Source organism: Pygocentrus nattereri, chromosome 9, assembly GCF_015220715.1.
Source record: "Pygocentrus nattereri isolate fPygNat1 chromosome 9, fPygNat1.pri, whole genome shotgun sequence".
Taxonomy (NCBI): domain Eukaryota; kingdom Metazoa; phylum Chordata; class Actinopteri; order Characiformes; family Serrasalmidae; genus Pygocentrus; species Pygocentrus nattereri.
This window is the reverse complement of record NC_051219.1, coordinates 22,481,032-22,497,417: the sequence shown is the minus strand read 5'-3', so window position 1 is coordinate 22,497,417 and position 16,386 is coordinate 22,481,032. Positions and strand designations below refer to the sequence as shown.

The window sequence follows — 16,386 nt, the reverse complement described above, 5'->3', positions numbered from 1 at the left end:
AATTTTCATCATAGGTACACTTCAACTATGAGAGACAAAATGAGAAAAAAATCCAGGACATCACATTGTAGGATTTTTAAAGAATAAATACTTTTTTCCCCCACTGTATATGGCTTTCGCCTTGCATGGCAGAGTTTTAACTTGCACTTGTAGATGGAGCGAGATGGAGGTGTTCACTGACAATGGTTTTCTGAAGTGTTCCTGAGCCCATGTGATAATATCCGTTACAGAATGATGTCGGTTTTTAATGCACTGAGGGGTTGAAGGTCATGGGCATTCAATGTTGGTTTTCTGCCTTGCCGCTTACTTGCAGAGATTTCTCCAGATTCTCTGAGTCGTTTGAGGATATTATGGACTGTAAATGATGAAATCCCTAAATTCCTTGCAATTGCACGTTGAGAAACGTTGTTCTTACAGGGATGCTCCCTTTATACCCAATCATGACACACACCTGTTTTCAATAAACCTGTTCACCTGTGGAATGTTCCAAACAGGTGTTTTCTGAGCATTCCTCAACTTTCCCAGTCTTTTGTTGCCCCGTCCCAACTTCTTTGGCATGTGTTGCAGGCATCAAATTCAAAATGAGTGAATATTTGCAAAAAACAATAAAGTTTATCCGTTTGAACATTAAATATCTCATCTTTGTAGTATATTCAATTGAATATAGGTTGAAAAGGATTTGCAAATGATTGTATTCTGTTTTTATTTATGTTTTAATCAACGTCCCAACTTCATTGGAATTGGGGTTGTAGTTTGCACGTAAAATCACTTCTCTGCCTTCATGCATAAGTTTACACCTGTACATGCACATATTCATATTCATTGTATTTTATTTATTCTCTATTGTACTTATTGTCTATGCACCTTGTCTTGTGTTTTGACTATTATCCTTGCACTTTTGTCCCACGTCCATTATCCATCACTGCAACGGAATTTTAGAATAACAGCGTTAAGTTGTAATTTACAACCATGTATTAGGATAATGACAAAGTTGAATTAAATCCTTGTGATCAAATTTGACTTGATTGACTGACAGTCTGATCAGTGACTTGTGACTCAGTCAAGTCACTCAAAATACAACCAGAGTGTGACTAGAACATGAGGCCCATCTCAGCTTTTTACTAGGCCTCATGTTTCAGTGCCAACATATCTCTTTAGATATATTAAAAATCAGTTTTTTCGCAAGACAGTGACACTGCATTTATAGCAGTGATAATGGGTTTCATGCTTACATCCCAAGTTGCAGCAGTAAATAACTTTATCTACATAGGATATAGAAAAAAAAGTCAATACTAAATTAAAACTAGAAAAATGTTGGTGAAACATAAATTAAAATTTTGAATGCTGTCTTTTGACAATTGTTCGCCCAAAAACTCTTATGGTTTTAACAACAAACAGAAACAGTAATCAGTGCATTTAAGTGAGTATGTAAATAAAAAGAACATGAACTCACCTCTGTATGCGCACTGCATGCTTTTGGTGGTCTTGAAGATGGGCAGCTGCATGGAACATAGACTTTGTAGAAAATACTGTGGGTTGATAGCACAGCATTGTTTTCTATTATTGTCGTCCACTCACCCTGATCTCTAATGCTTCTGTGTAACTAGAAAGAAAACAACATATATCAAATATATGTCATATTAGAGTCCACACTGTTCATTCTATTAGACACACTGACCATGCTGGTCCACCTTGTAGATGTTAAGTCAGAGATGATAGCTCATCTGCTGGTGCATAGTTTGTGCTGGTCATCCTTTAGTCCTTCATCAGTGATCACAGGATGCTGCCCAATAGTTCTCAGTCCAGCAGTAACATTAAGGTATGCAAAAGCTCCAGTAGCACTGCTGTGTCTAATCCACTCAGACCAGCACAACACACACTAACACACAAATAGTATCTGCTCTGTGAGGATGAGGGTCCATGGGGGTCCTGACCACTGAAGAACAGGGTAAACGGGAGTAACAATGTATCAGAGAAATAGATGGACTACAGTCTGTAACTGTAGAACTACAAAGTGCTTCTGTACTCCGTACAGATTAAGTTTAGATGAAATGGATAAGCACTATCACCATGATACTAAAACGTTAACGATGTTAAGCTTGACTAGTAAATTATTCTTATAATTTAGATAAACCAGAGTTTAGTGCTTTTAACCTTACTCACCTGCCGATGTTTGTCTCCGTCCGCCATGTTTGTGTTCTGGAAAGGGTCTGTTCGTACTGCGCGGTCAGCCACACCCCCAGGAACCATCAGCCAATAGAATTCACTGACAGAAGCAGCCATAGGCCCTGCACCCACGCGAGGGCTATTTTACGCGTACGAGTTTTGACATTAATATGACGCCATAATTAGGCCCTGTGAAGCACTGTCATCGCACACACATAGCCCTTCAAAATAAAAGTCCCTGTCAAAGGAGAAATAACAAATGAACCAAGCAGCATAAAATCAACATGTGATTTTAACCAGACAAAATCGTGTCAGAGACATGCCTGATGCCACATATTACTACTAGAATTACACGACGCTCCTGAGAAACGCAAACACCTTATTACTCTTAAAACCAAAAACCTTTACTGCAAATAAGTAAGCACAAAACCAAAATTTTAAGCTACTTTACAACGACTTTGGAAGCAATAGCATTTGCAAATCCATTCTGTTTCACCACAGATAACAGCTGCATGTTTTACACGTTAGTCTAAAAAGAGGTGAGGCATGAAAATACATACCAGCACTCAGAACACTCAGACAACAATACCACGTGTAAATATTAACTATATCTGCAATCTAAATTATGTATGTAATACAGTATGCGTAACTAACCTATAAAAGTAAGAAAAATGTGAAATAAATTGATTAAAAATAAATTAATTAAAAAATTAAAAGAGAAATATTAATTTTTAAAAAATTATTTCAATTATTTTCATTCGCTTCTCTTAAGCGTTTTTTTAAATGAGATATTCACTCAAGACCTTGGCTGCTTGGCATATAGCATTTATCGCTATTACTGCCATTTACTGGTGAAGAAAAATAGCAGTAATTTCCAGCTGGGGAAATAATTAAAGTGTTTCCATTACTAAAACATTTACGTATAGCAATTAAAAATAAATAAATAACAGATGTATAATGGGAATTGCATTTTCATTTTTCTGAAGGTGTTATATTTCAGAACAACTGTGGCATATATTTTCACAGTTTTTTTTTTTTAACCTGTCATGTCTGGCCTTTTTTGCAATCGGAATGGTAATCCGAATGTACTGAGTTTTTTCACAGTTTTGATTAAATCAAATGCCTAGTTAATAAATTAGTTTACAGTTTATGAAACATACAACAGTTTGTGTTGTAACAGTATGACATTGCAGTATGACATTGTAGTATGACATAGGTAATCATAAATTGCATGAATAGAATGAAACTAACAGAGGTTCTAGCAGTTTGCCAATGTGTACTAACATTCTTTTTTTTAATGCTTAAATCACACATGAATTCCTAATAAATTCAGGCACTGAATAAAGCGTTTATTACCTTCATCTTCATTCCTTAGTACATGGGTTAGTAATTTAGTCTTGTGGTTGTCAATATATGCCTTATTCATTTGTTCCTGATTAATGACTCATTAGTCTTTGAATAGTTATTCATTAGTAAATGCCTTAATTACTGACAGGTCATGTACCCTTAATGTAAAGTGTTGCCCATTTGAATATATATCACTTTTGTCAGAAAAAAAATTTACATTCTTCAGTTTTTGACATTATTCTGTTATTACTGTAATATTATCTGTTATTACTGTAATACAGTGAGGACTGATGGTCAGTTTGAGTTTAAAGTGCGAGGTGTTCAATGTGGTTAATAAGCTACAGCTGGGGGAAAAGCTCTTAGTATGTCTGGCTGTGCTGGTTTTAATGGCCCTGAATCTTCTACTAGACGGGAGCGTCTAGAAGAGGTGATGTTCAGAATGAGAGGGGTCCGCTGTAGTTTAGCCAGCGTGCTTCATCACCCCTCTGGTGTAGATGTCCTGAGAGCTGACTAGGCTAAAGTACAGCCTTCACACAACAGCATTAGTTTAACACACTAAAATCCACAGCAATCATAGATGTTCCTTTATATTCACCTCAAGGACAGGGTGAATATACAGCATACCTCTTTTTGGAATGTAAAAGATAAGTCTAAATTTAAAAATCCTAAAATGTCTGGGATTTGGCACTGCTTTCATTTTGACATTTGCCTTTGTGCTACCCTTATGGCCTCAAAGTTCTCCTTTATTAAAGATCAAAATATGGTCACCTCCATTAGAGCAGCACACATAAGCAGATAAACAGCCCGCAGTGAGTTCGTTGAAAACATCTGATCCCTGGGTGTCTGTGCTGCTCTGTTTAGCGCTGAACTCAGTAAACGAGTACACTGCAGCAGACGACTGAGTCATGCATCTTGTTGTAAGTAATGTGTATGAAATTGCATCTGTGAACTTTATGTGATCAGTGTCAAAGCAGCTGCGCTCAGACAGCAGAACACAAAATGAGAAGATGCTTTATGTTCAGCACCATATCACACGTCCTTAAGCAGGCTGACTAAAGAAATTAGCATGTATACCATACACCAGTGCATAGACCCTATTCAAAAGAAAAGGAAGTGCATAAACGCTGGGTATAACAGGTTCCTCTACTGCCGTACGGACAGTTAACGTCAGGTGTGTCTCTTTATCTTTGTCATAGCTGCCAAGATTGAAATTTAAGGATGAGTCCAGAACAGTTGGAGAACCAAACTCACAACAATATGGGGGTCCAAACTAAATAAAGGATTTAAATAGTTTAAATAAATTTCTTCATAGCTGGCAGAGTACAATAATGTCAGCTAACATCTAGCTAATAATGTTGATAAATCAACATCTAGCTAATAACGTTGATGCTAGATTTGCCATGTTAGCTGGAGATGTTGAAACAGCTTGTTAAAAATAAACTAGTACAAAGACTCCAGCGGGGACACGCTGGGTCATCAGGGTCTGTAGAACAACTGCAGATGTTTTATACAAACATGGTTAAGTAACATCTACTCCCTGCTGAGCACTTGCTCTCTCAGATACTGACAGCTTTGAAAGGAGAAAATAAAAACTGTTGCACTGAAAGCAACAAAGTTCCAAAGCTTCCAAAGCTGTCAGCAGCAACTTTAAAGTGCACACTGCATTTAGTGTAACGTAGTGTAATGCAGACACAGAGGTTCTTTCCTATGTATGACAAAGTTTATTCCTTTATTAATCCCACAAATTCATTTCTCCTCTGTTCATCATTGGCTAACAATACACTGAAACTGAGATGAGGCTTTTGCTTCAACACTTGAGTGAGCTGTACATGCTCTGCTCATCATTGTTGCTATTGTTATTGCTCTCAGGTGGGACTGTTTAGTTATATTATTGATGCATTTAGAAATGCAGCAGTGATTCTGTGCAGTATCAGTCACTGTTGACCAGAAGCATTTTAATGCTGCTATTTACTCCTTCATGTTCATTTGTTAAAACACAGAAGTGTGTGAATGGTCTATTTGCTTCATGTCACAACAGTTTCATGTGGTATCACTATGATGACAAGCCCATATGGAAAAAAAAATATCTAATGTGTTTTTAAATCTTTAGAATATATATTGCCATATTAACCAAACAAATTTTAGAGTTAATTTATTTAAAAAATTTATGGAGAAATGTATGGAGCATCAATATTAATGCATCCATAGTTTACTGTATAAAACTACATCTTCTTCTTCTTCTTCTTTCGGCTGCTCCCTTTAGGGGTCGCCACAGCGGATCATCTGCCTCCATCTTGCCCTATCCACTGCCTCCTCTACTTTTACACCAACCATCTCCATGTCCACCTTCACTACATCCATAAACCTTCTCTGAGGTCTACCTCTTCTCCTTCTGCCCAGCAGCTCCATCTCCAACATTCTTTGACCAATTAGTATAAAACTACATACATATACTATATAAAATGCAGTTTACAGCAGCTTGTTCCTTTTGTTGTTGGATACTTCAAATTTTGGGCTTCTCATTGACGGGTTTTGGGCATAATTTACTACTACATATATTTCATTTTTTGTTTATTTACCAAAAATCACACTGTGGCATCCTTTTGTGAGAGTACAGCTGTTTGGATCATGAACTGCATTTTCACCATCAGATCTGTGTTTGTCCTGAATCCACAGCTCTGCTTTAGTGATCTTGGCCTCCAGTTTGAGCTCATTACTGCGTTATAGACTGATTGATTACTCGGGGGTGAACATCTCATTCAGTTTTGCTCTATTTGTATTCATGAGGTGGGGGAGGGGGTTGCTGAGTGGTTAGAGGGTGTTTATGCTAATCTGTCAGTGCTGAGATGAGGACTGGGTGCAGGACTGGGTGAGGACTGGGTCGTGTTGGGAGTTAAACGTGATGAATGTGAGCTAATGCGCAATGCTGCTTAAACTGGACACACACTGGTCAAACAGGGACACAGTCTCTCTCGCTATGTCTCTCTGTCTCACTCACTCTCCCTCTTTCTCTCACTCTCTCACTCTCTCTTTCCCTCTCTATTGTTATTTATTGTGTTTATCTGTTTTTGTTTGTTTTACATGTGTGTGTGATGGTGTGTGAGTTCACAGACAAAGGAGAATGTATATATGTATGTGTGTATATATATGTGTGTGTGTGCATATGTGTGTGACCTTGAATAGAACAAAGGAAAACCATCACTGAATGTACACTCACACATCGCTCTTATCTCCTCCACCGTCCTGTTTTACATCGCTCTCTTTCTCTCGCTCTGTCCTCCTCTCACCTTTACTGTCTCTTGTTGTTTGTAACAGATTGGTTTACTGTATGTTTACTGAGTGTGTTGTTGCTGCGGGGCAGTCGAGCTCTGCTCTTTCTCTCCCTGTTTAACCTTCATGTATTCAGATTCAAGCTGTTCTGTATTCAGACTTGTCCTCGTGGCTGCAGTGAGAGAGAATAGCAGAGCTATACTTCTCCAAAACTGGTACAGATCTAATCTCCACAGTCCCCCCCCTACCCCAGTTTACCTCCCCTTTACCCCATTGTAGTCGATAAGCTGATGTGTGTTCAGTGTCTGAAATTTGCTTCTTTAGTTTTAATGCTGGAGCTACGAGGCTAATATGTACTTGAAGCTTATACTCCACCCCTTTACACTAATAGGACACACATTGATTCATGAGCCCCCTGCAGAGGTGACACCATTAAGGCCTTAATTTATTTATCAGAACATCAATTAATTAATCTGAACTCATGTCTTAATGGTGAGATCTTTTTAATCGCAACTGCATTTTAATTGTCCATTGTTCAATTCCAGGAAACATGTACATGCAATAAGAACTCATTTGAACAATCACTGCTGTCTCTGTGGCTGGCATAGCAACTACTAGGCTGACCAAGGCTGTGTTCAGACTGCAGACAAATCTGGTTTGTTTCTCAAATCAGATCTTTTGAGTCGACTGTCTGCTCAGTTATCTGCATATGGTCAGATCAGATTTGTGTGTCCTGCTTGTTTGTCTAATCATTTGTTGTTAAGACCATTAAAAGCTGAATGTTTTATTATTTTTGGCCACTTTTGTTTGCCCAGGAGTGTGGAACAATTTACAACACAATCTTTGTCGATCAAAAAAATGATTTCACCAGGCAGAGAAATATTTAATCATGCAAATGCTTCTTTGAGTTCTCATGGTTGTATATATAACCACTGTCTTCACTAAAGAACCCTTGGAGAACCATCTTTTTAAAGAGTGTACTCCTTAACCTAACCTTTATCATGATATTGTTGATAATCTAGTCTAATCTGAAAACTTGTTTGTTAGTAACTGTAGTATCTGTAGATCTACAGGGGTCATCAAAATAAAATCTGACTAATGCATTTGTCCAGTTTTGGGACAGAAAAATCACCTCTGAATATTTATTATATTCATGTTTATTTGCATCACATTGAGTGTATAACAGTCTTGAGAGCCTTTCTCACCTCAATCTCAGGTCTGGCCAGCAGCAGGGAGATGTTGGTACTGTCTTCTCTGGTCAGAATAGCCACAGCCTCCTCCCGGTTCTGCACATCCACTCCATTGATCTGGACACAAAGATCCACATTAACACAGCTGGACCTCTCTGAGTGCCTCTGACTGTCCTGCTGGAGAGAATTAGGTAATGCTCCACCAGGTGAAGGTTAATATGAGCATCTACTTTTCCGTACCTGCAGTATCCTGTCCCCTTCTCTAATACGGCCATCTTTAGCAGCAATGCTGTTTGGGTTGACCTGGCAGAAAAGTAGGTGTTTAGGAAAAAATCTCCTGTAGCATATAAAGTACAGCATTATCTATCTATTCATTATTGTCAAATCTTTCAGTAAGTTTAGTTTGAATGAGGCAGATCTTTCACCAACAGCCATTGTCTCAAAGCCAGAATCCACTGAGAGGAACCAAAACTCAGGAGCATGAAAAGGACCAAGCCTAAAAAAGGACTGTAGAACCCAATATTGCAAGAATTTCCCAATACAATAATTACCTCACAAATATGATAAAACCAAGAACCAAAAGAACAAACTCTTTAAGGCCATGAGTAAGAACGACTCAGAGTAACTAAAACACAAAATGAGAAACTCCCATAGAGCATGAGGAAAAATCTCCAAGTGGAACCAAGGAGAGACTCCGTAAGAGCATGAAGAACCACAAGACTCAAAAGAAGACCCTCCCTAAGAGCATTAGGAAGACCACTGAGAGGAACTAAGCCCCAAAAGGAGAACTTCCTTAAGAGCATGAGGAAGAACTGCTGAGAGGAACCAGGACTTAAAATGAGAAACTCACATAGAACATGAGGAAGAACCACTGAGAGGAACCAAGACCCAAAAAGAGAGACTCCCTATGAACATGAAGAAGAACCACAAGAAGACTCAAAAGGAGAACCTCCCTAAATACATGAGGAAGAACCACTGAGTGTAGCCAAGACTCAGAGGAAGAGACTCTCTAAGAACATGAGGAAGAACCACTGAGAGGAACGAAGTCCCAAAAGGAGAACCTCCCTAAGGGAGAAACCGATTTATTGTAGGACAGGATGGTAGATACAGAACATGGTGGAACACATTCCCTTCCTCCAGGTTATGCTCTCAGTCCAGTTTCTGAGGATCCACTAGTCAGTTATTTTCTAGTCTATTCCAGCTCCAAACACAGCTTTACCAAAGTGACCAGCATCAGATTTTCTGGTTCAGGTGTTTTTGGGGCTGGAATGGAAGTTTGTAGTTGACTCTGATCTCAGACATCGACACTATGAAATAAAATGAGTCTTTATGCAGTGACCAAAAAAGGTGTTAGACAAATTTACTGAGGCATCTTCATGAGGAGCCACAAGGAATGCCTTTACAACAGGACTGAAGAACATACACATGATCATAACTTGCTGGCAGCTCAATACTTATTAATAGTAATTTATTACATTTGATATATTTGTTTTGGAAATAAATTCATACTTGACATCATTGTTTATGTTTATCTCAGAAACAATATGCGTTTAGATCTCCTCACCTCTCCTACATAGATGCCCAGGTCCTCTTCATCATCAGTGCGGTAACACACAGTCAGTCCCAGCTTCTCCTGCTGCCAAGACTTATACAGCTCCACTTCCTGCAAAGGGAGGAAATAGAACACCAGTGTGGATCTGAATAATATTTTTTTTACAAGAGAAACCACACAGACTCAGAGAAATAGGAAGGCAGAGGGAGATGTACATTCTGGCAATAAGAAAAATAATGCATTGTTGCCTCAAACTTACTCAATAAGTTGAGCTACTTTGCCACAGCAGCACAGACTGGCTCTAAATGTAGGTATTGTGATATAAACTGAGTCTGTTCTACAGGTTATCATTAGGTTGAATAAATAACTGGCTCTAAATGTAGGTATTGTGATATAAACTTAGTCTGTTCTACAGTTTCTCACTAGATTGAAATAGACTTTTAATAGCATTATGTCCAACCTCACAGCTATAGCTATGAAATAAATACATTTGTGGACAGGGCTTAAAATACTTTACGGACAGAATGTGGTCCACTGTTACTGTTCTAAGGTGTGTATGTGGCAGCAGTAATAGCAGAAATGTAGACACTGTGTTCTACCTCATACTCTAGATCATCCTGTCTGTCCACCTCATGTTGACTGATGTCAAAGTAGTCAGTGGGGTCGTAGTACACATGATCTAAAGGAGACCTGCAGAGAGGAATGAAACAAGATAACTACACACAGTACACTTAGTGGCCACTGTATTAGAAACAACCACCCTGTGCTTCCACTAACTGGCCACTTTATTAGAAACACATACATTGTATTTCCACTAAGTGGTCACTTTATTAGAAACACCTACCTTGTGTTTTTATTAACTTCCCACTTTATTAGAAACATCTACCTTGCTCCTCCACTAACTGGCCACTTTATTGTAAGCACCCACCTTCTGCTTCCACTAACTGAACCACTTTATTAGAAACACCTACCTTGTGCTTCCACTAACTGGCCACTTTATTAGAAACACTCTCCTTATTGTTCCATTGTGACAGTAAAGACTGTTGGTGCTCAGTTTATGCGAATCAGACACATTGGTGTTGCTGGTGTACACAGAAATATGGTGTGTAGCCCAGTGTCACTATAGCACACACTCACATCTGGCTGAGCAGGTATGGCTCTGGGATTGGTGGTAGAGGTGGAGATGGGGATGGTGGGGGTCCACAGGTTCGGTAACTCCTGCCCACTGTAACCATGTTCTGGAAGCTGATGTCTGTCTGTGTTCCACTGTCCACACAGTCGGCCAGTAGCGATACACCACCACCCACAACAATGCCCCCTTTCCTCCTGGGGCCCCGACTCAGGCCCCGTCCACAGCGAAGAGCCTCCAGACCATGTTCCTGAGAGAGTCTGGAAAGGTCTTTACTGCTCACCTACAGAAAGAAAACAATATGTAGACAAGACTGTGTGTCACATAATCTTGTAAGGATCCTTCGTCCAAATAAATGTATCATTTTTAGATAACCACACCTTCACATAGATCACAAAAACCTAAAGAAGAACCAAAAGGACAGCGACAGTTAAGTGAAAATATAATTTCCCCAGGCCACCTCAACTTACATTGAATATAATCTATCAGCCAAGACGTGTTTGGTGTTTTGTTTTTCAGCTTTAGTACTGCAGGCTATGTATACTAACAAATAATGGAAGCTTAAATATACACTGTAGAGCTTAGTCTAAATCTGTAATCAGAATCAATTCAATCAAATTGGAGATCAGCCTCTTGTCTAACCTCAACTGTGAAAAAAGAGAGTGAGAGAGAGAGATAGATAGAGAGAGAGAGAGAGAGAGAGAGAGAGAAAGAGAGAGAGGAAAGAGATGACAGGGGTTTAATAACAAAGCCCTGAAGAGAGGTTTCTGTTATTTAGTGTGGAGCGAATGTTGTGGGAATTTAACTCAGAGTTAGAGATGAATGGCTGCAGTCTCACAGTGACAGATCACAGCAATATCACAAAATCCCCAAAGCACAGAGAACCCTGACTCACCGTGACTGCATTTTACTAACGACAAAGTGCAGAACATCTGCCCTGCACAGAAGCACTGCTGTAAAGTGACAAGTTATCAGGGACACTCAGATTGCTACAGACTGAAAACGGAGTATTAGGGTGGACTTATACTGCTCGGTTGTCTTGTACCATGCCCAAGCATGATTACCCTCCCACCCTTGCCCACATACTGGCCTGTGCTCACACTATGTTTAACATTCTGGCCTGATCACGCTTACATTATCACAATGCAACTCTTTGTGATAAAGAAAAGTGCTCACACAGCACCGTGTAGCTCATGACTGTGTGGCTTATTTGGAGTAGTTTTGGGTGCTGAGTCACAGCCCTTCAACACGCCTTAAAGATTTATTGATTACACCATGCAGCAATTTTTGGTGAATCGTACTGCACATGTAACATGAGAGATGTTTCAGCTTTATTGCGACTACAATCCACATTCTTCAGTAAAGTGAGAATCAGACCTAATATTAATCCAAATGTTCTTCAGTAAATTGAAAAGTGGGACAGTTGTATCATTGACAGCTTATTGGAGTTCTGTGCTCAAGTGGTCAGTGAATATATTAGATGCATACTGAGCCTTCAAGCGGACCCGGGCTTGGTACAGAATGATCACACTCACCAAATGTACTGGACTTTGAAGGTATAATGTGCTTGAGTGCGGTACAGATTGCCTAGTGTGAGTCCACACTTAGATTTAAATCAAGTATTCAGGTATGGAGGCAGAGGAGCTATCTGCCCTCAGATACACCAGAACCAATCATATAAATTTAGTGGCTACAAATACAATTCCTCAGTTACAACTTTCAGCCCAGAGGAGAATGGGTCCCCCTTTGAGTCATGGTTCCCCTCAGTGGTTCTTCCTCATGGTCTTAGGGTGGTTCTCCTTTTGAGCTTTGGTTCTTCTGTCAGGGAGCTTATATTTTGAGTTTCAGTTAATAGTTCTTCCTGATGTTCTCATGGATTTTTTTCTTTTGAGTCTTGGTTCCTCTCATTGGTCCTTGTTCATGTTCCTATAAACTTTCATCTTCCTGGTCTTGGTTCTTTCAAATAGTTCTTCCGTATGGTCTTCTCCTTATTTGCTTTAACTCTTCACAGTGGTTCATGTTCATAGGGAGTTTATCCTTTTGAGTTATGATTCTCTTCTTACTTGAATTTTGGTTCTTCTCTGTAGATCTAAGTGAGATTCTCCTTTTTTAGTCTTCACTCCTTTCAGTGATTCTTCCTCATGCTCTTATAGACTTTTATATTTTGAATCTTTGTTCCTTTCAGTGGTCCAGTGCCTGAACACTCAAAAAACCATTTGCATGCATACATAATTCTTTGCATGGCCAAAAGTTTCATGTTTATGTTTTCATGTTTTCAAATGTTGATGTATATGGTTCTTTAAAAAAAACTTTTTAAAAGTAGCACTACAAAAATTGCTATTGTTATGCATGTAAGACCCCTTTTTCAGTGTTGCCATTTTGTTGACATAGTGCCATTCAATGAGGAAAAAAATAACGGCACCTGCTGGGCAAGTGTACCCATGGTGTACTGCATGAACATTCAGAGCGGAGTTGATCCGAAGTGTTGAATGAATTTGAATTCAGAACCATCAGCCAAGTGTGTTCGCACACTGTGGAATTAGACCTCAATTGGAATTAGATCCCCAGCACCGACAGTCCATGACTGAGGTGTCCTTGAGCAAGACACCTAACCCCCAATTGCTCCCTGGGCGCCGTGGATAGGGCCGCCCACCGCTCTGGGCAAGTGTGCTCACTGCCCCCTAGTGTGTGTGTTCACTAGTGTGTATGTGGTGTTTCACTTCACGGATGGGTTACATGCGGAGGTGGAATTTCCCCGGTTGTGGGATTAAAAAAGTATCACTTAACTTAACTTAACTTAACTTAACTTAACTTAACTTAACTTAACTTAACTTAACATGCAGACTAGTGAAGACACACTAGGGGCAGCGACCACATTTACCCAGAGAGGCTTGCAGCCCTATCCAAGGTGCCCAGAGAGCAAATTCGGGTTAGGGGTTGTTCAAGGGCAATTCAGTCATGGATTGTCAGCCAAGGGGATAGAAATGGCAACCTTCCAGTCACAGGGCTGATTCCCTAACCGCCAGCCCACGACTGCCCCACTGTTAATAGTTCTTCCTCATGTTCTCGTGCATTTTATCTTTTGAGTCTTGGTTCCTCTCATTGGTCCTTGTTCATGTTCCTATAAACTTTCATCTTCCTGGTCTTGGTTCTTTCAAATAGTTCTTCCGTATGGTCTCCTTATTTGCTTTAGCTCTTCACAGTGGTTCATGTTCATAGGGAGTTTATCCTTTTGAGTTATGATTCTCTTCTTACTTGAATTTTGGTTCTTCTCAGTAGTTCTTCCTCATGATCTCATGACCTCATCTAAGTGAGATTCTCCTTTTTTAGTCCACTCCTTTCAGTGATTCTTCCTCATGCTCTTATAGACTTTTATATTTTGAATCTTTGTTCCTTTCAGTGGTCCAGTGGATGAAAGGAAGGAGAAGAGATATGGAGGAGTGATAGAGGGGGAGAGTGAGAAAGCAGAAAAATAGACGATGGAGGGACGGGCACACATAAATATTCACACTGAAACTGGGAGAGGAAAGCAATTCAGAGATGTGTGAGACAGTGAGAATTGTAGAGATGACTAGGGATAAGGGAGAGTGATAGATGAAGACATGGAGGGAAAAAGAGGCTTAAAGGACAAAACAGGGTTAATGGGGAATGAAAGTGACAAATGCACTTAAATAAGATCAGTGCTTTCTAAAAGCATTTATGTGTCTTTATTTTTTTGTGCCTTTATGTGTCTTTATTAGTGTCTATATTTCCATTTTCTATTAATTTATGTAAAATCTCACAGCATAGCTGCTTACAGACATTAAAGCTGTTCAGAATCCTATTAAAGATGTGGGAGCTGAAGTTGGCTTCCTGTCCTCCAGCTTGGTTTGGAAATTTTCAGTTCCACCTTAAATGGTGCCGCAGTTACATTCTGGCTCCTGTGCAAGCTGTAGCATTTAAGGTGGGACAGTAAGTTTGATTAAGAAGCTGTGAATATGAAGCCCTACAGCCTGGTTTAAAGATGAGCATCAACCTGCCAACAGTTTGGTTCTTGTGAAGGGAATAAAAAGTTCCAATTTATATACATTTCTGTACACAGTCTGACATTTTTATTGCTTCTGCTCTGTTGTCATACAGTATGTCAATTTGGGGCATGTGAATATTCATGAGTTGAGACTGTTAGGTAACAGTTTAGGATTTTGAAATAAACCCATTTTCCTTCTTTTGCAAATGCAGAATTTGTATCTAAAAGAGGAGACAGTAGTGTTTGAGATTTTGTGTGTCAGTTTTGTGTACTGAACTCAGCTGCCTTTTAAGTAAAAGCTAATAAAGCTTATAATAAAGCTTATACCTCTCCTTGGATCACCACCTTATCGTGGTGGAGGGGTTTGCGTGCTTGAATGATCTTAGGAGCTATGTTGTCTGGAGCAAAGCTCCTGGTAGGGTCTCCCATGGCAAACTGGTCCTAGGTGACAGGTCAGACAAAGTGTGATCCATAATAACCCCTATGAAGACACAAAAGCAGGACTTGTGTACCCTGCCCGGAACAGGGTTACCGGGGCCCCACCCTGGAGCCAGGCCTGGGGGAGGGGCTCGCCAGCGAGCGTCTGGTGGCCGGGCATTTACTCATGGTGCCCGGCCGGGCCCAGCCCGAAGGAGTTACATGAGTCCCCCCTCCCATCGACCCACCACCAATGGGAGGGGCAGTAGTAGGGGTTCGGTGCGTTGTGGATCGGGCAGTGTCCGAAGGCGTGGGCCTTGGCGTTCTGATCCTCGGTTGCTGAAACTGGCTTTTGGAACTTGGAACGTTACCTCACTGGCGGGGAAAGAGCCTGAGTTGGTGCGCGAGGTTGAGAGATACCGGCTAGATATAGTCGGGCTCACCTCAACACACAGCTTGGGCTCTGGGTCCAATCTCCTTGAGAGGGGCTGGACTTTATTCTTTTCTGGAGTTGCCCATGGTGAGAGGCGGCGGGCAGGTGTGGGCTTTCTCATAGCCCCTCGACTCGGTGCCTGTATGTTGGGGTTTTCTCCGGTGGACGAGAGGGTAGCTTCCCTACGCCTTCGGGTTGGGGAACGGGTCCTGACTGTTGTCTGTGCTTATGCACCGAACAGCAGTTCAGAGTACCCAGCCTTCTTAGAGTCCTTGGGAAGGGTGCTTGAAAGTGCTCCTCCAGGAGACTCTATTGTCCTACTGGGGGACTTCAACGCTCACGTGGGCAATGACAGTGAGACCTGGAGGGGTGTGATTGGGAGGAATGGCCTCTCTGATCTGAACCCGAGTGGTGTTCAGTTTTTGGACTTCTGCGCAAACCACAGTTTCTCCATCACGAACACCATGTTCGAACACAAGGATGTCCATAAGTGCACATGGCACCAGGACACCCTAGGCCGCAGTTCAATGATTGACTTTGTAGTCGTGTCATCGGACTTGCGGCCATGTGTTTTGGACACTCGGGTAAAGAGAGGAGCTGAGCTGTCAACTGATCACCACCTGGTGGTGAGTTGGATCAGGTGGTGGGGGAAGATGCCGGTCAGACCAGGCAAGCCCAAACGTATAGTGAGGGTTTGCTGGGAACGTCTAGCAGAAGAACCTGTCAGATTGATCTTCAACTCACACCTCCGTCAGAACTTTGACCAGATATCGGGGGAGGTGGGGGACATTGACTCAGAATGGGCCATGTTCCGTTCCTCCATTGCTGAAGCGGCTGACTGTAGCTGTGGCCGTAAGGTAGTTGGTGCCTGTCGGG

General features: G+C 40.8%; 1 protein-coding gene across 2 annotated transcripts in view; it reads right to left on the bottom strand.

Moving 5' to 3' along the window:
* LOC108414268 (PDZ domain-containing protein 4) overlaps window positions 1-16,386 on the bottom strand; it is a 53,067-nt gene that overhangs the window by 13,104 nt on the left and 23,577 nt on the right. For both annotated transcript variants that reach the window (XM_037541536.1, XM_037541537.1), the window contains 5 exons: window positions 10,663-10,937; window positions 10,125-10,215; window positions 9,538-9,636; window positions 8,214-8,276; window positions 7,989-8,090 (listed from right to left, as the gene is read on the bottom strand). In XM_037541536.1, the coding sequence (XP_037397433.1) occupies window positions 7,989-8,090; window positions 8,214-8,276; window positions 9,538-9,636; window positions 10,125-10,215; window positions 10,663-10,937 (630 nt within the window). The remainder of the gene's footprint in view (window positions 1-7,988; window positions 8,091-8,213; window positions 8,277-9,537; window positions 9,637-10,124; window positions 10,216-10,662; window positions 10,938-16,386) is intronic.